This window comes from Aspergillus flavus, chromosome 2 (genome assembly GCF_009017415.1).
Source record: "Aspergillus flavus chromosome 2, complete sequence".
Lineage (NCBI taxonomy): Eukaryota > Fungi > Ascomycota > Eurotiomycetes > Eurotiales > Aspergillaceae > Aspergillus > Aspergillus flavus.
In genome coordinates this window covers 5,073,350-5,095,702 of record NC_092409.1, presented here as the reverse complement: position 1 = coordinate 5,095,702, position 22,353 = coordinate 5,073,350, and the positions used below count along the sequence as shown (strand labels likewise).

The 22,353-nt window shown below is 48.8% G+C and overlaps 7 protein-coding genes across 7 annotated transcripts; 4 read left to right on the top strand and 3 right to left on the bottom strand.

Moving 5' to 3' along the window:
* Positions 1–97: 97 nt before the first annotated feature.
* Positions 98–5,923, bottom strand: F9C07_2218043 (uncharacterized protein; the record flags this gene model as incomplete). Its single annotated transcript, XM_041284965.2, has 5 exons — positions 3,970–5,923; positions 2,336–2,583; positions 1,672–2,266; positions 1,349–1,617; positions 98–1,297 (listed from the first exon to the last, which is right to left on the bottom strand). Exons 1-5 carry the CDS (start codon positions 4,040–4,042, stop codon positions 98–100), a joined length of 2,385 nt encoding a protein of 794 aa, XP_041143458.2. The 5' UTR covers positions 4,043–5,923.
* On the top strand, positions 3,767–5,805 carry F9C07_2132043 (uncharacterized protein). Its single transcript, XM_071509115.1, has 3 exons — positions 3,767–4,461; positions 4,736–4,907; positions 5,001–5,805. The coding sequence occupies exons 1-3, from the start codon at positions 4,451–4,453 to the stop codon at positions 5,511–5,513; spliced, it is 696 nt and encodes a 231-aa protein (XP_071364007.1). The 5' UTR covers positions 3,767–4,450; the 3' UTR covers positions 5,514–5,805.
* Positions 5,924–6,008: 85 nt separating the features above from the next.
* Positions 6,009–7,272, top strand: F9C07_2114 (ubiquinol-cytochrome c reductase complex 17 kd protein). Its single transcript, XM_041290230.2, has 3 exons — positions 6,009–6,398; positions 6,602–6,724; positions 6,854–7,272. Exons 1-3 carry the CDS (start codon positions 6,098–6,100, stop codon positions 6,916–6,918), a joined length of 489 nt encoding a protein of 162 aa, XP_041143457.1. The 5' UTR covers positions 6,009–6,097; the 3' UTR covers positions 6,919–7,272.
* Positions 7,273–7,473: 201 nt separating this feature from the next.
* F9C07_2115 (permease of the major facilitator superfamily) lies at positions 7,474–9,178 on the bottom strand (the record flags this gene model as incomplete). The annotated part of the gene is made up of 4 exons (XM_041290221.1): positions 7,474–8,316; positions 8,421–8,769; positions 8,827–8,939; positions 9,038–9,178. 4 exons carry the CDS (start codon positions 9,176–9,178, stop codon positions 7,474–7,476), a joined length of 1,446 nt encoding a protein of 481 aa, XP_041143456.1.
* Positions 9,179–10,822: 1,644 nt separating this feature from the next.
* F9C07_2116 (involucrin repeat protein) lies at positions 10,823–14,092 on the top strand (the record flags this gene model as incomplete). Its single annotated transcript, XM_041290229.1, has 3 exons — positions 10,823–10,987; positions 11,050–13,935; positions 13,991–14,092. The coding sequence occupies 3 exons, from the start codon at positions 10,823–10,825 to the stop codon at positions 14,090–14,092; spliced, it is 3,153 nt and encodes a 1,050-aa protein (XP_041143455.1).
* A 148-nt stretch (positions 14,093–14,240) lies between these two features.
* On the top strand, positions 14,241–16,324 carry F9C07_1328288 (uncharacterized protein). The gene has a single exon (XM_041284961.2). The coding sequence runs from the start codon at positions 14,520–14,522 to the stop codon at positions 16,008–16,010; it is 1,491 nt and encodes a 496-aa protein (XP_041143454.2). The 5' UTR covers positions 14,241–14,519; the 3' UTR covers positions 16,011–16,324.
* On the bottom strand, positions 16,325–19,491 carry F9C07_1328723 (beta-TrCP/Slimb protein). The gene is made up of 2 exons (XM_071507971.1): positions 19,058–19,491; positions 16,325–18,947 (listed from the first exon to the last, which is right to left on the bottom strand). The coding sequence occupies exons 1-2, from the start codon at positions 19,251–19,253 to the stop codon at positions 16,639–16,641; spliced, it is 2,505 nt and encodes an 834-aa protein (XP_071364006.1). The 5' UTR covers positions 19,254–19,491; the 3' UTR covers positions 16,325–16,638.
* Between the last annotated feature and the right edge of the window lie 2,862 nt (positions 19,492–22,353).

Here is a 22,353-nt window from a genome sequence, read left to right as displayed (position 1 = left end):
AGAGCGCTCAAACGTCCAATACGAGAACAAAACGCCAAACACCGCTGCCACCGGATGGTAAACTGAATAGATAAAGAACATGACAGGAGCAGACCCATTAAATATCCTTTCGGCTCTCTTCGCTGTAAGGTGTTCCTGGACCAGAGCTAGCCATGTCCCAGCTATTACTGTCTTCGCTGTGCCGGCGACGGCGCTGTTCACCGCGCTGCCGCATGGCGTCTCGGATCTTTGAACTAACCTGCTCAAAGCCATCACTTGAGGTAAGCTGGCTAAGTGGCTTCAATTGTTGCCCAGACGAACCAGGCCGACCTCCAAATGAACTACTGCGGCTGCGGCTACGGCTTGAAGGCCGAGTGGAGAAGAAGCCGATGTTTGCAAGGTTATGGAATGACTCGTTCCGAGGAAGAGGTTCTTGTGAGATAGAGCCTCGTTCAAAGTCCGTGGTGGTAGTTCTCCTGATCTCTGGGATCGGGGCAGGCTCACCATCGGCCTTATCGGCCGGCCTATTGATCTCGCGGAAAGGATCGGTGACGATCCTTGCAGCATCAAAGTCAGGAAACAGTTCCGGTCCCAATGTGTTGATGGCATCTGTAACCTGTTGGGCGAGAGCTGCACGCTTCTGGCGCAGTTTCACCAGAGAGTTGGCAGAGGACGGATTCAAGGACAACACGAGTGGCCTCAGGGATTTCAGTATATCCATGCCAACCTCTCCAATGCGAAGGGCCGCGAAAGTTATAGAAGGGAACAGAACCATGCCAATGGGTACAATCAGCCACAGCGGCATCCATTCCGGGACAGTATTTTGAATCCGATTATGGTAGGCCCATATGGTGAAAACCACCGTATAGAAGGCGTAGAGAGCTGGGGCAAATGCCAGGGCAACGAGGAGCTTCCAGGTCGCCATAACATCTCGTCCTTGTAGCTTGACTGTAGAGGCAGCTAATGCCTCTTGTGATTTCTGTTTGGAGATGACCTTGGTTGTAATAAAGACAGGGGTGAAGAGGAGCAAGCCAGGCAGTGTTCCAATCGTAAGAAGAGATAATTTGATTAGGCGAGATATCAAAGTGAATATTACTTTGATGAAAGAAAACCTCGCATATCCAACCTGGTGATCGCGTATTCCCAGAAGACGTAGCTCTCGGTTATACTCTGCAATAGACTTCCGCAGATGCACGATTCGCGGGTCGTCTTTAAAATGGGTATATCCTTTCACAAGTCGTCGGTTGAGTTCAACAACCATGGGAAGCGGGAGCTTCTTCCCCTTGGTATTGTACAAGCGACGGGCCGCTTGAATAACCTAAGGGTTCATTAGCGGCAGATATCTTAGCTTGAGCAGATAATCACCCACCATTAGTGTCTCGTAGTCAGGACTCGTCACAGTAACCGCTAGCAGGCCTTGATAGATGGTATCCAAAAGAGCACCAACCGCTTCTCTTTTTTCTCCTCTTTTGAATTGCTCGACTATCTCCCGTGGGATTTCAATGGGATTTCCGAACTCAATAACTGCACGCGAGCGGAACTTATGGGCATGGAAATAATTCATTCCACAGGGCACAATCTTCAAGCCGCAATCCGGATTATCTGCCAACGTACCAAGGGCCATCAAAGCAACACCAGCTAAGCAAGGTTAGACAAGGGCCAAGGTTCGCAGGGTCGAACAAGTAGAAATACCTTTTAACGGAAGCAAGTTTGTACGGTCATGGCTACCACCCTCGGGGAAAATACCAACACATCCTCCAGCGTTCAGCCTAGCAAATACTGCTTCATACACAGCTGTTTGGTCCACATGGGGGGAGACTTTGAACTTTGAGCCTTTGAATTCGGGGTCCGTATCTAATGCATCTCCAATGATTTGCCCATCATCCGTGATGTCTTTCCTCCCGGTGAGCTGATAGAGTGGATCCTTAGCTTTGAACGGCTTCTTTATGATTAACTCTGCCGGGCCGCGGATTTCAGCGATAGCCGCATTATGTGAAGTACCATTGATGGTAGGGAGAGCTATTGTTCCATCCTTCTCGAAGCCGGGTCCTTCGAAATCGGTGTCTATTCCGCGAATCAAAGTGGGCTGGTTGATAGGGTCGGGCATATAGATGGTTCCCTGGCCCGGCTTCATATTATCCATTGCTCTGGCCACAGGTACAGTACCTATAGACCTGGCCAACAAGCCGATGAACTTGCGACGGAACGATTTTTCTGCGATGAGCCATGAAATTCGGCGGCGAGCTTCATTGCGCATTACACGCATCAGGATCAACGAATCCACAAACTAATGGTGCCAGACAATTAGCCAGCTTGCACACGAGAGACTAAAGCGACATCGACCGGACAACCCTACCTGGTTCGCATGAGGAGCTGCAACTAAGATCACCGGGCCTTTTCTAGGTATTTTCCAGGAACCGCGCGGATGCACCTCCCGAAAGAAGAGGTCTACGAGAACGGAAAAAAGCCATAGAACCAAATCATACAGCCATCCGATCAACGGGGGAATATATGGTTGTTTTGCCATGATGCCGTTAGAGGGTTTGGCAATATTCTTCACTGCTGAAAGGAAAGGCTGGTACTCTGGCCGGCTAGAAGCAAAGGCTGGGTAGGGTTATATAGCTCAGTGGCGTTATTCTTTGACGAGATGGTGAGCGCGCGTGGTTGCGATCAAGCGAGGCATGAACTGCTACCAGCCTGTCTATGATGCGGGCACAAAGTTAGTTTTCCAAAGATCGTGAGCAATGGAGAGGCTAAATGTCTACCTGGGGAATTCACAGTGTAACGAACCTTTCCAGACAGATTGCGCAGATTGTGTCAAGTTCTGTACATGTGTCCAGAAGCACACATCGTTGGGGGGGGAAGAAACGTCGAGAGTTCAACCAGAGCCATGTGACAGAGGCCTTGGCTCGATGGATGACATGGAACTGGAGTACTACGGGAAAGTACTAGTAAATGCTGGGTGGGGAGGGAGGAAAGTGAGGTAACCCCATTGTAATTTAAACGGTCCGACCGCAACCCAGTGTATGACAGAACCGTACAGCTAGTGGAAAGTTTATGTCATTTCCGCGTAGCAGGTTCTAGAACCGCGTAAACTCCGTCCTTGTACTGTGTATATCCATACATGTACCAGGTCATACCACATGAATATCTCCCGAGTCAGGGAAATAGCACATATAGGAGCTGCACCAGTTGCAGGTGTGTTGTTATCAGTATCAGCGGAACCCATACAGAACCACAGAACATGAGTCGTCTTGACGGAATTTGTGGGGTAAGGGTCGAGAAATCTCCCCAGTCTGTGCTTGGTTTGTTCTCAAGAAATCACTTCCAGGTTCTAGGAAGATTCGGAGTATATCAGTAGAAACTAGTAAGGCAATCACTAGTATTCTATCCCAATTCTTTTTGTTTTATTTTATTTGTTTTTTGTTCGGGTTGGAACCATACTTCATCGCCTAGCAAGCCTCTTCGGTACCTCGAGTCAGAAGTCCAGTCTATCTGTACAGTCATCAACCTAGAACATTCTGATCTCCAGTTCCGTCCAATTGTAAATAATTACATAGGACGTGCTCAAAGGTGGAGGACAGTTGATGTACGACCTTAGGTACTGACTCGGTAACATAACATCCAGGCTAGAAATAGTAGGTAGGTTTGACGACGAGAGTGCGCATTAAGTTTAATGGGATATATCATTAACGTATTAGAGTGAGGTCTAAGCTGTGCCTTAGAATTGCATGACATATTTCCATAGTGGCCATTGTAAATAGTTCTGGCATAGTATGAAAATATTGTTGCTGCTCTTATGTTCCGAGAGCTACTTCCCCTCTCTCTGTTCCTTTTTTTTTTTTTTTTTCCCTTCTTTTTGGGTTTCTCCCGCCTGACATCAGCCCCGCGGAGGAGAAAAAAGTGACCCCAACTCTTTTTCTCATCCTTATCATCGTCACTAGTATCGCTACTCCCCAAGTCTAAAGTAGGTTATCTCAACGGACTAACGTTGAAGAATATTTGCTGTCACCCCAAACCGACGACAGTCGTCTGGCGATCCACTATCCATTCCTACATACATTCGCCGCTCCACGTTGCAGCGTGGCGATTACCTACGTTAAGCGGGTCCAATCCATTGTCCACCTCCAAGTACCTGAGTTGATATACCCTTACGGGTTGCTAGGGTCTAATACGGCTTGACTACCTATACCCACTAGTGTCGTCTTCCTGGTCACTTCTCATTTTATCAATCAGTATTGGACAAGCCTCATCGACCAATATTTCGCCCTCTCCCGTTTCAGAGTCTCAACGATATCAATTGACAAGATATATTGTCTTCACTGCACTAGCCTAACCTGCAGGCCACTAGTTCCCAGCCGAGATCAATCATTATCGGTGGCGATCAGTCTCCTGTACCTTGCACGATATTCCATACTTAAGGCACTACTGGCCACATACCGGACTTGCTAACGGAACGGATTGGGTAAAGATGTCGATCAAGTATGTCAATGACCCCTCACGACTGCAACTTCCTTAAGTCTTCATTATTGTTGGTGCATACTTCTCGCTCCGAGATATCTTGACCCCGGGCATGTATCTGGCATGAACCTTAGACAATTCTGCTGTTCTTTATCTTTTCCCACTTGGCTTCAGCCCCACCTTTTAGTCCTTACGGGCAATTATCACTGTATCACTGTATCATCCCTACCCGATTTTGAGAGGAGAAGGAATAAGATAGGATATGGGATTGATTCTAACCTACTCTGCCGAGCAGTTGGGTGATGCTACATGAGGATGAAGGCTTTGTCCGTCTTCCTCATGAGCATTTGATATATACGTCCCCACCTCGCACTTGCCTTTCTTTGAAACCACTCGACTCATACAAAGGCAAGGATGCCATATCATTCCAAAGCGATTCTGGCCGAATCTATCTTACAAACCATCGGGTACATTCCCCTTGTTTGGTTTCTCTTTTGACATTATCTTTTAGTGATTTCTTGTACATCTTTTCCTGAGCTTACAAAGTAAATTCATTTCAGGTCGTATATATACCTGCCAAGAAGTCCAATGACTTCCAATCCTTCTCTGCACCTCTGCTTCACTTGCATGATACTCATGTATCAGCCCCCCTTTTTGGTGCAAATGTGTGGCAGTCTCTTGTCCAGCCGGTCCCTGGTGGAGGGATACCCTCGTCGCTTCCAGCGGTACTGTTGAAGGTGACTTTCAAGGAGGGAGGCGCGTTCGATTATCACAACAAATTCGAAGAGATCAAAGAACGCCTACGAGTGGCCCATGAAAACACTCGACAAAGCAGCCGAGGTGTTGGGAATGTTGATATGTCTACTGTTCATTTGGATCAATTGCCTGCTTACTCCGGCCCAGTACATAATTCGACTGGCTCCAATCATGATAATCAGCACCCTCCATCAAACTCCCAGGACAGCCGTGTTACTGCAGAATCGTGTCCCATGGGACCGCCGCCAGGCTACGAAGAAGTTCAGCAGCAGAGTGTCGCCGATGAGCTTGAAGAAAGGTTACGTCGTGCCAGCTGAGAAAGCATATTAATGTCTGGACCTAATTAGACGCATTTTTCTTACCTCGACATATCTCATCTCTTTTGCCTTCTTCCATGAATCATAATGACTATAAACAATCCGTTCTTGTACAGTACATCTGTTGCTTACTATAGCTAAAGGGTCGGTCTGGTACCTAGCGTGTTCAAACACCATTATGTTTCTCTTCTCTTTTTCTGTTCTTTTCTTTTCTTTTTTCTTTTTTTTTTTTTTAAAAAAAAAACAGGATCGGAGGACCTATTCCGAGTCTCGAGATATATATTATTGGATCAACAACTTTAGTCATTTGTAGCAACTAGAAAGGCTCAGTATCAAATTGTTATTTTTTAAAAAGATAGGATTACTGCATTGGTCAATCCCCTACCGAAGCGTCGGCCAATCACGTGTGCGATAAATGAACATTCGCCGGCGGCCGGGCTGTTCCGATTTTCCTGAACGGCAGAGCCAAAGCTTCGTAAAACCATCAACCTCATCAACCTCGCTCGTCACTGCCGCTTGCACCCCCCACAGTTTGGAACCCCGGCCCTCCAATCCCCTCAATTGATACTTCCACATAGTCCAAGATGGGTATCTCCGACTTTTTCTCCGACATTATCTCCTCCTTCAGCCTCCCCGAGGCCCAGGCTGAGGCTCCCGCTGAGAACGTTGAGCAGCCCAGCAGCCAGGAGACCGAGACCGAGGAGAAGCCCGCTGTGACCGAAGAGTCGAATAGTGAAGAGACCGCCGAAAAGACTGAGGAGTCCGCTGAGGAGACTCCTGAGGAGCCTGCCGAGGAGGAGCCCGAGCAGGAGGAGGAAGAAGAGGAAGAAGAGGAGGAGGAAGAGGAGGAGGAGCCTGAGGACATCAAGCCCCAGCTCGAGGAGGGTGAGTCGATTGTTCAAGTTAAATCCCGCGTCTTCATCTTTTCGCATCGTTAGACTGCCATGTTGCGCGGCAATGGCACGATTCGGCCAATATACGCCTGATCTCCATTTGTCCGCTTCCGCACATGCCATTGACACAAAATCATCTTTTGTCATTCTAATCTCACCTCTCGTATTCGCGGTGACTAACGTTGACGGCATTAGAATGTGCCAACTCCGCTCAGTGCGCCCCATACAAGCACCACTTCGATGAGTGCGTCGAGCGTGTCACTCAGCAGCAGGAGGACGCCGACTACAAGGGCCCCAAGGAGGACTGCGTTGAGGAGTGTAAGTGGCTTCTTTTCTTTATCACTTTGGGACTTTTACTTTGGTGGCTGTGCCAACAATACGTGCCTACGCATATCGAATACCTCAAAAAAGCAATCGTTATAACGAAACTGACATCCCCTGCTCTAGTCTTCCACCTTGCCCACTGCGCTTCCGAGTGCGCCGCCCCCAAGCTCTGGAAGTCCCTCAAATAAGCGTCTCGCTCCGAAACAATTCCTGCCACGTTTCTCTTATGGTTCAATGGCAACGAGTTTAACGATGGCACATCATGTATGGACCATCCGAATGAGATACGAAGGGGGAACTGTGGAGGGAACTCACAGAAGAAAAAACGTCATGGCGGCTGGCTGTTTCCGCTTGTCGGCCTAAAGTGTCTCGCATAGAATGGGAATAGACTCCTCTCCAATGTGGGATTTGTGTTAAAAAGCGGAGGATGGGGGAATGAAATCCTTCGCTGTGTATGTACAGATAGCTGGGTTTTTGCCTGTTCGTGAACTGTGCTTCTTAATTTTCCTTGTGTTTAGAACGAATGGCATTTGTCTCTTAGACTGCTGCTGCTACCGCTGGTTCGTACTGGATCTTGTCAGAGACGGGGTTGCACTAGGTTTATACCACGCGTACTCTTCCGTTGGGGCCCTCAAATACTGGACCATATGCATGACAGTTATATACACATATCCCTCAAGATCCGAACGATAATAACTGCTAACATACAAAATGCCTGGCTTAACCCAGGAAGCTCCCCTCTGCTAACTATTGTTTCTCGACCAGAACTTGAGACTAAACTTCGACTCAGTCCCAGGTGCAGGGGTATCATCCCCCGCAAGACCGGTATCAGTATACTCACGGCCCTCCAGATCAAGCCCTCTATCCACGTCCAATCTCCGACGTCGAACATCCCTCCCGAACAGCCCGATCGAGATAGGAAACGGGGCCGCGACACAAGCAATAACAGCCGAGAATATCAGCGCATCTCTCATGTTTTCCGGTGGGTTGGCGTCACGACCTGCCTTGAGCGCATCCTGAGCTAGAATGAAGGCGGCCCCGAGGAGCTGACCGCCTGTCCAGCAGATTGTGCTTCCGATCTCGGGGGAGAACGGATACGTGATCTCGACGAGATACTCCAGCACGACGGGGAGGAGGGCGAAGGAGGAGGCGCCGAGAAGGGCGCAGACGACGTAGGCTGGGGCGATGCCCGCCGGGCTGGGTGGGGCGAAAATCAGGCCGATGTAGCAGACTGCTACGATGGGGACTAGAATGCGGATGGTGATCAGGTAGTGCTTCCAGCGGTCTGTGATTGGGGAGACGATGGCCGAGCTGATCAGTCCGACGATGATGAGGATGCCGCCTGCGATTCCGGCTTCGGTTTCGGTGAAGGCATAGGGGGCAAGAATCTGGTTGAGGAGTGAGGAGACGCTGTTGAAGAAGCCGACGTAGACTGAGAAGGGGATGAGGATGAGCCAGAACTCTAGCGTCTTGAAAAGTTGGGCGATTGCTGGGAGGAGAGGCGTGCGGGTTGTTGCTGAGGATGCACTGGGTGGTGTGGGTGGTTTTGATGGGAGAAAAAAGGAGGGAATGGCGGCGATTGTTGCCTGTGGTATTGCATTGGATCTTGTCAGAAGAAAAGAGGACCTTCAAGGATAGGTTTGGGGTTTTCGTCTTTCTTCTTCGCCTTCACTCTGGGGGTTACACCTACAATGACGGATATATACAGAACCATATCGGGAACCTCGCTAGGCTTGGTCGCCCAGAACGAATCGATTAGCTGGCCCAGAGCAGCTCCCAATGGATTGGCTAAGGTGGCCACGGCCGTGGCACTGGTGCGCCCTTGGTCCGAGAACCATAGATCACTGTATCGGGTGGGAGCGCTGAGACAGAACGGCTGAGCCAAACCGATGAGGATCTGGCCGAACATGGCGACGCCAAACATGCCCCCACGGGCTTTGGTACCTGCATAGCGAACCCAGTTACCCACCAACAGGAGGGTGGAAGTGGTGATAATGGCGGGTTTCGGGCCGCCTTTATTGAGAGTGAAAACGACGACCCTGGCAACATATCGTCAGTTTCATGTCATGGTTGAATAAAGGTACAGGAAGACTTACGGGCTAGCGGCACAGAAGGCAAACAGAAATCCTGTACTCATCCAATTGATTGCGCTTTCGGAGACTCCAAAATACTCAGAGGCAGTGGTGGATATGGATGAGAAGGTTAACCACTGTGGTATGGAATTTTAGCCCAACATGCTGCTGCTTCATCTTCTTCAAAGGCTACGATATCGCCGCACTAGTGATTACGAGATTAAGGAACACATACATCCCAGCTGACCACAATGTTCAATAACACCAACTGGGTTAGTCCCCAGAAGCGACGCTTGTAGACCTTATAGCCAGGCCCCGAGGGAGGGAAATCCGACGGGGTTGAGGTATGGTGTGCATCTCGCGATTTGGAAGTCATGATGGGAGGGCTAGTTATTTCTCTTCAACATAATTCCTCTATAAGATGGAAGAAAGTGATCTTTAGCAATCAATTATAAGTAGGTATTCTTGAAGAGCCGGAGGACGCCGTTGGGAATGATCCGACGAGGGTTACAGCGCATATGTGGCGCAATTCCGCATTAATAAAAGTACCCCAGAGATAATCTGGACAAGCCTAGGTAAGTCTCTGGAGTAGGGTACTGAGAACAGTCGTATCAAGTCAGTCTCACCCATTATTGGGGTTCAATCAACCCGAGGCTTAAGACCCGAAGATCGATTGCGGGGTTTGAGCATCCGTTTAAATTAAAGAAGCCCGATAATTGGGTGCAGATACGAGCAGAGTAGTAGCTGACAAGAGAGACGAATTCAATGTAACCTTTTTGCTTGTCCATCTCTCGCAGTCAGGTGAATCACCATCACATGATGAGGGAGTGGTCTGGTGCTGGATTCTGGATGGTAGTGGATTTTTCCAGTATGGAAAAAGTGAACCAACTCGAGAATTTCATGCAAAGGAATTGATTGAATGGAGATTGTCTCAGGCACTTGATGTATGACCGTCCAATCATCGTCCCGTATAAATCGCCAGTCGCATTTTAAATTGCAATGAATGTTTCACAATCCATGGCTCATCACAGATCAGTTTCGCAAGAACTATTTTAATCCTTCCCGAATCCGGAGATCTTTCGATCTACAAAGTCTCGGAGGATATTCTTCCAGATGGTGCTGACTGACCTGCAGTCAATTCAACATGCCTTCGACGGACATTATGCATCACTTTCTGGGTGTCAAGGTTGCAGCAGAGTACGGAAGATCAATCTGATTGCTCTGAGACCTGCGCGGTCTCTATCGACTTTCTATGTTCGCGACAACTCTTGTGCTGAGTTTACCTTCCGGGACATTTTCATCCGTCACACCCATTCAAGATGTTCTAATTAAAATAAAAAGGAAGGGACGGAAGGAAAAGGACAAAGAGTTGTGAATCATGACCTTTCCATTGCAAGTGATTTGGTTGACGTACGATCATTCTCAACCTCTCTCTCTCTTTGCTTATCGTCACTTTCTCTGTACTTTGGTTTTTTGTTTTTTTTTACCTTTCCCCCCTAATATTATAACTCCAATAATTTCTTCATGGTTCACCCATCTCCAATGCTGACACACAATGCATTGGATCTATCGAAATTGCTTTTTTACTTTTCTCTTCTTCTCTTCTTCTTTTCTTTACTTCGCTAGTGGCGCTGAAGATTTAAAAGTGTCCCATAATGGTTCGTGTCCACTGGCTGGGCGGCTGAGCATCGACACTCTTTAGTTTGCAGATCGTCTCGACTCCGTCCTCGCTTTCAACTTTGTCTCCCCAACCTTCTTTCCCTTTCCCTCCTTTTATTACTCCGCCGGTTCGTCTTATTTGATACCTATTCTTGCTCTTATCCCTCCACCAACTGGAAACTCTGTTTCACTTCGCCTCCCTCTACCGCTTGTCTAATCCCGGCCACCTCCTGTGACAATAAACACGGAGTAACCCCCTTCAGGATGTATACTGTCTAGTATTTTATTTGCGACGACTCTCTATCACCGGTCCATTACGCACAATCTCTCTCCTTGATTTTTCTGCATACTTGTATTTACAATGAGTGGTTTCGACCTACGATCCAGTCAATCGTCCTATGGCGATCCAAGGCACTTTTCCGGCGCCTCCTTTGGCGCTCCGCAGCCTCCCCCGACGAAGGTACTCATGGACGGATACCATGGCGCTCCCATCCTAAAAAATGTGGAAACTCCGCGCTACAATCCAGTAAGTGGTTCCTCAACCTCATGCCAAGTCCGCCATTTGCTGACGCCTTCGCTCATCCATAGTTGAATACGGCCCACCCAAGAAGCTCTGCTTTACTCAACGGCAATGATCCTGTGACGATGTATTTATTGACCGAAACTGCTATGGGTGACAGTGCGCATTATGAGGTCCTGTCCTTGGAGGAGGTTGAAGGGCTGAAGAAAGAATTCAAGTTCCTGTCGGGTCGCTTGGAGGCTGCCAAACGGAAACTGGCCTTGGAGACAAAACTTCGTGATGCAGCCATGTCCCTCAGCCGACTATATAACTCAAAGAGCTCCAGGTCAAGCGAAGAATATGATGTGGGAGGTTCTCCGAAATCCAATCGGAGTCGCAGGAGCATGTTCGGTCGCAATGGCGCTTCAAGTACCCTCGACAAGACGGATGGAGAGTTGGCAGTGAGCACGCGGAAGTGCGAGGAGCTTTCGCAGGAAGTCTGGAACCTGGAAAGTAGAGTTCAGCTGATTCAAAAACGTTTACTGGAGCATACGGCTGGCGTCCTACAGATGACCCATAAAGGAATAAAGAAATATCCGAAGAACAATGTGCCCAATACACCTGAGAGCCTTTCCAGCCATAACCCCCGTGGTAGTATCGATGACTTCGATGATAGGAGCTTATACAAAACGTCAGATCATCTCAACGAGCTCAATGGGCATGGGCCTCAAGGGCCAAGTCCGCTGGCTCATTCGAATCAACCGGCAGTCGGCCGCGATATGATCCAAAATACCGAGAAAAAACTAGAGATGCTAAGTGGGCAAATGCGTGACATGATTCTACAGTCCAATCCTGACAATGACTTCGCTCCGATTCCACAACTCTCGGCGGAGGGCTCCATGCCCAACCCTACGGCAACCATCGAAGCTTACATAGCATACATTGAAAACGGGCTCGGCGCACTCACAACTCACTCTAATAGCACCCCCGGCACTAGAAGCATGAACCATGGGAGCGATCAACAGCTAGTGGGAGTCAACACTAGACTATATCAGATCGTGAATGAGTCGGGCTTGCCGCGCTCGCGGACCCTTCCACCACCACCTGATATATCTAACGGGAATCTTGAGGAACACCTTTCATACCTAAACGAAGGTATTGACGGCCTCCATGAGCGCTTGGGGGGACTTCTTGAGCAGAAGGGCATCCTAACTACCCAAATTCAACAACAACGGGAGCTAAACTCCAAATCAGACGCGGAGAGGGATGCGCATATTGCCGACCTGGTCGAACAGTTGGCTAGTGTGCGCAAGGAGCTCGATTTAGCTGAGCGAGAAGGGCAACAGTCCAAAGATATGCTGGACCACACGATGGAGCAGCTGGAGGCTGCACGCCGGGAACTGTCCGATCACCAGCAGCGGGCCATCCCAGAGGACAATTCGGAGGCCCTCGCATCTGAAAAAGAAGCTCGCACACGCGCAGAAGCCGAGGTGTCTCGTCTGCAAACCGTCGTAAAAGAGCTTCAACACGAGAAAGATGCCCTTGCTGAAGCTCAAGAGGCACGTCTTCGCGCTGAAACTGAGATTACCCAATTGCAAGCTGTCGTGCACGAACACCAGCGCGAGAAAGATATGCACAATGAAACCCAGGAAGCGCATCGTCACGCGGAAAGTGAAATTGTTCGTTTGAAGAACGTTGTGCAAGAGCTCCAACTCGAAAAAGATGCTTATGCCGAAGCCCACGAAGCGCGCCTTCGTGCGGAGGCTGAAGTTGCTCGCTTGCAGGCTGCCATCCAAGAGCACCAGCGCGAGAAAGATGCTCACGCCGAGACTCATGAAGCACGCCTTCATGCTGAAGCTGAAATCGCACGTTTGCAGAGTGTCATCCAAGAGCACCAAAGCGAAAAAGACGTTCACGCCGAGACTCATGAAGCACGCCTTCAGGCCGAAGCTGAAATCACCCGCTTGCAGGCTATCATGCAGAAACTTCAACAAGAAAACGAGGCTCAAGCGGATGCCCATGAAGCACGCGTCCGTGCCGAGACTGAAGTTGCCCGCTTAGAAGTTCAACTCGAACAGATTCGATCCGAGTCCAACGGTCACACAGAGCAACTGTCTGCGGTACGCTCCGAGGCAGATGGGGAGATCGCACGCCTACAAGCTGTGATCGATCAACTTCGCGGTGAGGTCGACGCAAAGGCAGAGGAGGTCACGGAGTCCCGTGAGCGATCAGAAAAACAGATCTCGACTCTGGAGGAGAGTATTCAGCAGATCCGTACTGAAACTGACGCTCGGCTGAAGGAAGCCACAGACTCGCGCACACAGGCCGAGGATGAAATTACTCGGTTGCAAACTTTGATAGAACAAATACGCTCCGACGTGGAGTCTCAACTCAGCGAGGCAACCAAGGCTCGGACAGACGCTGAGGAGAATGCGGTGCGCTTGCAGGCGGAATTAACTGAGCTAGAAGGTGAAGTTGTGAGGGTTCGGACTGAGCTTACAATGGCTCAGGCTGAGCTCGATGGCGCTTATGGTAGCCGGTCTCAACGGGCAGCCGCTGTCGACCCTGCCCTTCAGAAGGAGCTCGAGGTGTTGACCACCCGTAATATCGAGCTGGCGCAGGAGCTTGCCACTTTTAAGGCTGGCAAGCCTGCAAACAGTGACACACAGCGGCGTGTACAGACATTGGAGAAGGAGCTGCGCGAGACGATTGACGACTATGAAGTCATGACCAAGGCTAGTATCGAATTTGAGAAAGAACGCGAGAAGTTTGAGAGCCTCATTGACGCGCTTCGGGATCGCTGTGAGCAACTGGAGACGCAATTGAACGAAGAGCGGATCACCTGGATGGGCATGCACTCAGCGTCAATGGGACGAGATGGAACCACGTATGAGACCACATCAACCATGGTGCTGAAGAATGAATTCAAGAAGATGATGCGTGACACGCGGACTGAAAATATGAAGATACTGAAGGTAAGTACATCGTTGTCCTTTCTCTAGTAACGCCCTCGAGCTGATTTAAATACAGGCGGAGCAAGAGGAACGCCGAAGGCTGGAGGCTCTGCTCAGGAATCTGAAAAAAGAGCAAGCCAGCAAAGCTGGTCCCAATCAGACCGTCACGGCTTTATGACGATGATGATATCCTAAACTTCTCCTTGTTCAACCTCAAGCCACCCAATATCGGTTGAGTTCACTTCATCCTGCCGATAATTTCTTCATTGTACATATTAATGTTTTTTCACTCTGGGTATATATTGGTTCGGTTTTGATCCCTCTTGTTGTTTATATTCTAAGGGACTTGATAAATGTATATGTACTATTCGAAGCGCGCGATTCAGTGATGCTCATACCTCCTACAGTACGGACTTTAACGAACCTCGCAAACACTTACTTCGGCAGGTAGTTCTTTCCCTCCAACTCACTTTAGTGCTGCACCTTCTCAATTGGACTTGAGAGCAAGTTGGAAGGCACGGTGACATTCAAATCCCGTGTTCACAAGTCACTTAGTGCCTTTCGTTGACTACATATGCCAGTTCTCAGATCTGTCATGCCTCAGAATGGATCTGCGATGTCACTCTCCTTTAACCAGTCCGGACTCTGCCCTGCGGCGGGGGGGAGCGGTATTCAACCCGGCATCGACCAGAGAGTCATCTGGATCGAGTCCAAGCGATGCAAGCTCAATATATAATGCCGCGAGGGTAAGCTCAGGTTTGGAAGACCTTGTGCCTAGGTCGAGTGGTACCCTTAATAGCAGAATGGCAGCCAACATGGCAATGTTTGTCGCTCCCACGTCCGAGTACACGGCAGGTCGTTCATCAAAGCCGAATACATCTGAAAGCCATATACTGCCGAAAAATGACGTACAACGAGTGGACATGCCGATTCCAGAGGAGTCACCAGAAGTAGACCGGCTGGGTCAACAGCGACACCGCAAAACGGCGAGTGTCAATGATGCAGATGCAAAAGTGAGAGCTTCCAGATGGCTGGGAAGTGTAGTGTCCCCTGCGAGTCCGATTCTACCCACGTACCCACCACCGGTAAGGATGCCCACACCTCCGGGACTTCCATCTTTCGGCACCGAAGAGGCAGTCCGTTCCTCTGCACGGTTTCCTGTCCATTCAGCACCGAGCAATGGGCAATCCCAGCACCGTGACCATTACAGCAACGCTGCTGATAGCAATAGGGTCGAATCCTACGGGGAGTCATTTCGAAGATTCTTTGGTATCTCTTCAACCTCTTCCACTCGGCCTAATAGGCGAGGATGCACTGCTGTGAGGGCAGTTGATAGCGCTGTGGTCCAAGGGCGCTTCCCCCAGAGGCATAGTGCCCATGGAGTTGGTGCGAATGGTAGATTAAACGAACATCCATTTCATCGAAGGAACCTTTCTATGGCTCAGTGTGGTCACATTGACGAGGGTGACGGCTCCGCTATCCAGACTAGACCATTAGGCACGGAGCATTGTTTCCATATCAAGCGGCAGAACTCAATCCACCGAGACCACATACCTAGTTCCTGTCCACAATACCTACCAAGCAGGATCTCACGCCGGCAAAGCTGCTCGGTGACCACTCAATCAGCAACAACCTCTGCTAGTCCCGCAGATAGACGTCCCTTAGAGCCAGGGGCGAGGAGGACTCCGGTGGTGGACATGCCCGCTCTACTAGCTTCCGAACCCCCCGGCTGTTCCCTCACACAAACACGATCAACAGCGGAGCCTTCTGTCCATGAAGGATGTATCATGCTTGAGAGCCAACATGGTCGTTGGTTACAGGCCTCAAAGATTGTTAATTCGTTTTTATGCTGCTGTCTGGAAGCCAGGAATGAGCAGGATACCATTGTGTACGTGAACACTGCCTCTAATGACACATATGCTACTGCAAGGAGCCAGGTCTCGGACGACAGCGCGGCTCACTTGGGTGCCAGGGAGGGCATAGTGCAGGAGTTTGGGCGTTATTGCTCGGACATGTGGACGTCGTTTCAAGCTTTTATCTCCTCTCGAAATTATGGATCCTCCACATGGTTAGAACAGACCCAGGAGCCCCTTTAACGGCTGACGCGATTTGTGGTTTTGGATATCAGGCGTTGTGTAAGCCATATGGTTCACTCAGGAAACCTTTTCCACGGCCATAAAAGATGTAACGGATATTGGATTATCGGTACACGCTGGTCTGTATTCATCAGGGTCCACTATTGTTATACTTCTTTGTGAAGTAACCCTTTAGAGAGCTGTGGATGATAATGTCGATTCGATGAAAGAAAAGGGAGGTTTCTACGCCACCTTTTTACTATATTCTTAGCTAAGAGATCCATGGCTTGAAGGCTAGTCATACGAGTTTCCATATTTGATACTGCAAAGATATGAACCGGTCAACTCCGTTACTCCTCAATGCAATAATGCTCGGAAAACGGTAGACGTTTTATAGTAAACAACAAGTTCAAAGACATTCCATATGACGCTCATGATGAGTTCAGAAAGTTTTCATCGAAATCGTAGACCCTAATATTCACATGCAATAATGAACATCGATAACAATATCCAATTGGGCTAAATAGAGACCAAGAATGGGAGAAGAAAGAGAAAGGATGCTAATATAGAATGGAGAATAAAAAGCCCCAAGACCGACGTCATGTCGGTAACTGCATATGCAGAAGTCCAAAAGAAAAAAAGTAAATTGTTAAAGCCCTGTAAAGAATTGAGAAGCCTCCTTTATCTCTTCGTCGTCGTCCGCAAAGTCCCATACCACTATCCTTGGGTCCTGGGTGGCACAGACGATTTTCCGCGCGTCGAATTGGACCTTAAAGACCCTGGAGGATGGCGGGTTGTTACCATTGTTATTATTGTTATTGTTGTTATTGTTGTTATTATTATTTGCACGGGCTTGCTGGTTTCGCGCTGCGTGATGATGGTGATTGTGGTGCGTCGCTCCTGGAGCTTGCACAACTGGTGGATGCTGTTGAAGCTGAGGGGTGAAAGGATGATTTGTTGCTGGGCCGGCAGCCGGGTTGGGCGGTCGAACTCTCTGAGCTTGCTGGGCAAAGGCGTTTCGTGGATTACGAGGAGGAGCTTCATCATCGGTATCCTCTCCGTTGATTTGCTTCAAAGTTTTCACATGAGACAGTGGTTGGCTGACGACCCAGGCGCCATCTCTGTCCTTCTTCCAGACAAGCACTAATTCGTCATACGAACCAGAGACAATTCTAGCCCACTTACTTCCGCCTCCTCCTGGTGGGATATGAGCACCCAGAGCCTTGATATCCTTTGGGTTTCTGGAACCAGCCGTGTTTTGGTGGTGGCCGGCACGTCTGAGAGCTCTTGGACCGTAGTCTACAGCTTCGTCAGAGCGTCGAGCATCACGGAACTCGTTATCAACAGCCAGAGCTTCCATCTTCATAGCCTCTTCAGCTCCTGGTGGGTCGCCAAAGCCAGCTTGGACGGTTCTTACTAAGTCGGCGTGACCAGATAAACAAGCAACCTCCGCACCGGAGCTGTGATCGAAGATGCGAACGGAGTCATCATTACTTCCGCTAATGATACGCCGGCCATCAAACTGGACGCATGCGATACCTTTCTCGTGGCCCACAAGGGTCTTCTTGCAGATACCACTGCGGATGTTCCAGATCTTGATTAACCGGTCACCTGAAGCGGAAATAATCTCATCTTCGCTTATCTGGATAGCATTAACTGCAGCGCCGTGCCCTGCGATCGTCATTAAAAGAGAGTACGGAGCTAGGCTTCGGATTTGACGCTTAGCTAGCTCTGTTTCTGTAATAGGGGAAGGAAGCTCGCTTATATCAACGATGTGCGCTGGAAACATAACCCCAGATCCATGATGGACCACAGGATATTCTTTGTCACCGGGCATTAGCTCACGCCGATTCCAAACCTTTATCAACCTATCTTTAGAACATGTGACAAGATAACGCTCATCAAATCTGAGGTTTAACACAGAGTCCTGATGAGCGGGTGCAATCTCTTTGAGTTTCTCACCAGTGGAAAATCGCCACATGATGACGCTCTTGTCGCTGCTCCCAGTCATGATAATGTCCTCAGAGGGTCGGGGATCGAATTGGAGACAGAGCACCGATTTGGAGTGGCCCACAAGAGGGCGATAACGCAGTCTCTGCGTATCTATATTCCAAACTCGGACAGTCCTATCTCGACTACCACTCACCAGCCAATTCCCCCAGAATTGGATTGAATATATACATTCTTTGTGGCACTCCGCCAAGTGCTCAGGGTGGGGAATCTGGAATTTTGTGAGGCGACCTCTATTCCAATTCTCTTCCAGTCGTCTACGTTGCTTATAGAGATGAAGCCAGTTAATTCTGACACCACCATTGGGCATCCGCAGCAAAATAGAGGATTTTGGGGACGACTGAGCTGATGATGGCATGGGTCCAGGCGTGGTGCGAGAGAGCTCTGTCTGAGTCTCTCGAATGCTGCTCGAGCGTAACTGGTGTTCAGAGGAAGTTGACCCGCTCTGGTCATTTGCAACATCGCTCATGAGGTGATCACCCTCAGTATCAGCCTCCGCAGAGGTTTGTTGTCCATCTTGCCGCCCGATTATGTAACTGCCCACATATCCTGTCGAACGCGAGTCTAACCAGCATGGAGGTACGCGTTTCTTATTCTTCGGTTCTCCATCATCTGTATCGGCGTTCCTTAAGCGGGATTTACGAAGACTCGGGGACGAAAGTTTGGATTGTCTTTCCTCAAACGAACGGATTGCATCAATATCAACGCGCCAGCCTTCATCGATATACTTTCCTCGCCACAGACCAGAGTCAATTATACGGCCCCGCCAGGCACGAGATGCCAATGAAGCTGTCAAGAGAGTCTTGGGCTCAAGGTAGGAGAAGATCTCGGAGGTGATCTCGGGGGGGAGCTTGACAACGGGATCCATGTGCAACACAGGCGCAAGGCGGTCGACAACCGCGGCCACGGTAGAAGTGGGTAGTGTGCGTAATAAACTGTAGGCAATCTCTATACATGATGAATAGTAAGCATCAATGCCGACAAATAAAAGGCGGAAGACATCAGTTTGGCCGTTCAGAGACGCGAACGGCGCTGGCTGGCGGGAAGGTTCAACGCACCAGCCCTATCTTCTTCGCTATTCGCTAGAAGCCAATCGGGGAGAGGCATCACATCATCCGAGGGCAGGTCCGCAAGTTCCTTGTCCACCTGGCTTCTAGTTTCGTCCGAGTAACCCTCGTCTAGTCTGTAAGGTGCAGGTAATGAGGGGGCGGTGAGGTCGGGGGAATAATTGGCGGCGGTAGTCTCTCCAGCCATGAGTCCTTTCGTCACAGCAACAAGAGGGTCGAGGTGCAGCAGTCAGATCCACCTTTTTGCTGAACTGACACGGGGGGTGCCCCAGGCCTCAGCTCACTCGGCGCGCAGCTTAGCTGATGTTGTTTGTCTTCTTACTTGGCAGCAAAACAGGCGGATATTGGACTGCTTGTGTCCCTGTAAGTCGACCGCGTCACGCTTTCAAGTGCAAGCATGAACGAGACTTATATCGAAACTTAGCATTGAAGGGCCTTAGAGACGGTGATTAAACGCCATATTGAAAGAAGTTGGGGCAGGGACTGTCGTCAGAGAGCGTTGGCGGCGGATTGATAGGTGACTTGACTATCGATACCCAACCGGGTTTAGTCAGACTTACACAGGTTGTTGTTTGTTTCTTCCAAGTACGGTACGGGTCACGTCAGATTTTTAGTTTCTTTGAGTACGGCTGGGGTATTTACCAGGCCAGGAAGGAAGCAAACATTACCTACTCTGATAGAAGATTCGACCTTGAAATCCATACCTACTACATATGTATGTACATACTAGTAGTATGGAAAGCAAGATTACCTTCCACTTTCGGTACCGCTGTACTGTATCTAGAACATCAAGGTTACCTTCCTGGTCCAATATTTTCCTGATTATAGATACACCCGATCTAGATACTGGTACTTCATACTTCAGGCTCTTCTCCAGAAAACGTGCAGCGGTATCCCTTCCAACACTGCAGCTACACCGACGAACCTGTACGTGTACTTCCTCTGTGACAGCTAAGCCTCTCAGAAACCAGGCCGAGGGTTCAAGCATCCAGTAATACAACTTGCTTAGTTTTATGTAGCGGTGAAAACTTGTTAGGATTGAGAATGTAACCTTCATCGCTCTCTTTGCTGATATAACCCAGTATATCCTAAACCCTTTCACAGGTCCGATTCTTGTTGGCCAAGAGTTAGACTCGATTACTTCGGTATGTACCACCATCAACTGTCAAGAATGGTTAACGAGCAATCCCCAAAGGATCCAGATTTGACGACCTTCTTTCTCTTCACCGGTCCACATAACCTTGTGGATTGGTTGTGTACGTTTAAGTACCAGTAGGAGCGATGGCGCAATCTCAATTTAATCCATAGCCGACATGGAACTCCATAGATTATCATTACTTGAAACAGCTAGGTTCCTTGAGACTAGTGGGTATACCCATTCTGGAGTTGCTAACGAGAGCAGGATACCAAGATGAATTAGCAAGCCACGGTTACAATATGCTTGTTCCAGGTTCCATCCAGATTATCTGGAGAAACTTCAGGAATGTACAGGGCTGAGTCAGCAATGACTAGACAACCAATTAATGACTACATATGATCGCCGTATACTTAGTGCCTACCTTCCTATTCACTATATAGGGGAAAAGATAATTGAATAGTAGTCCAACTGCTACTTAGGGTCCAAACCTGCCCGGCTCAAGGTCATATAGTCTTGCAAGGCTAGATATACTAATTAGTTAATTTTGATCAGCTTCGTCCCAGGGGCATTCATATCCAATGTTCTATTATTCTCACACCTGGCGCGTGACGGGCAATGTCATGTTGGTTGCTCTTGCTTGCTATACATACATAGTCTGAGTGGAATAGACTGTTATTGTCTTATAGGGCTAAGCAACACCTAACAAATGCTCCTTCAGTGGAGAACAGCCACTGCCAGGAGGGAAGAAGATCAAACTAACTCTCAGGGAGATAACCGTGTTGTACTTTTGACAGCACTTCAAAGCTTCATGAATATACTGTTGTGAACTTCCTTGTGAATCATAGACAAATGCGACTAATTCTGGTGATTCACATGAATCCTCGAGTCGGGCCTGAGAGATAGTCCGCTGTCCAATAGGTTAGGGCTGAACGGAATATACTTACAACCATCAATTTTATTCTATTCTATTTATATTTTTTCATCTCGCCCCGGCGCCCCTTCCTTGCCCCATTCTGCAGGAGTAGAGGAAGACCTTTTAATATTTCCTTTTTCTTTTTACACAATTAAGTATGAAAAATCAAAGATTAAGTAGAAGTAGGGGGGACAGAAAGAAGAAGAAAAAAAAAAAGAAAACATCATGTTGGGGGGTGCAGTATCATCACACCAGGATCGAACGATGACAGCGGCTGTAAAAGTCTTGTTTACTAGTAACTGAACCCCCACTCCATAATAAAACGCACCCAAAGTAGTTGATACTTCGGCAGGGGAAATCATAATATGACCCGTGCCTAATTATCGCGCTAGTTCAGACTAGTCAAAATCTCAAACACTTCATGTAAGAGATGAGTCTTCATGCAACCCGATGTGCATCCGACATTCATGCCCCAGCCCCTACTGTCGGTTGTTTGGAAAACCTGGGAAGAGTTTAGTCACGGAATCTTTAACCCAACCCCGGTTCTTGCATTGGTCTCGAGGGATTGATTGATTCCCTACTCCGTACATCCGCACCAAGTTTGAAATTCACCCACCATACGGAGTACCAATGATTTCTTTTTTATTTTGGGGGCTGATGAGAAATCAAGGTCATATTTAGCCCCCTTGTTCTATAATAAATGTGCTTCATGTATCTGAATCAGAGTACTACTGGTCAGTACAATGTTGAAGTATGTGCTAAACCTAACCACTACAGCGTAAGTTATGTAGTATACTTCATCCTGTACATACTTTCCCAGTAGATACAACATACATACTTCCCGTTGTACAGCAGACTAACTGACTTGGGCACTAGTCCATCACTGTTCAAATGCCCTTTGGCCCCTCCACTCCACCTCTCTTGTGCTTCCCCCCTCCCCTTATGCCCCCTTTCAAATCACTGAACCATTGAACATTCACCAGCCAACCTAAGGAGCCCGACGCGCGCTACCCCGATCTGGCAAGTGAACCACCTCATTTCCTTACTGGCTGGTGGCCTGGACTCTCACTCACTGCACTCACACTCTCTTTCTCGCGCGCTCGCTCGCTCGCTCTTCTTCCTCCCTCTTATGTCTCCTTTCTCTTGCCATCCTTCATACTGATCGATCTTGATGGTTCTTTCTTTCTTTCCTGCCTTTTTCTCCTCTGCGCCTTGCACTCCTTCACCAGTTTTCAA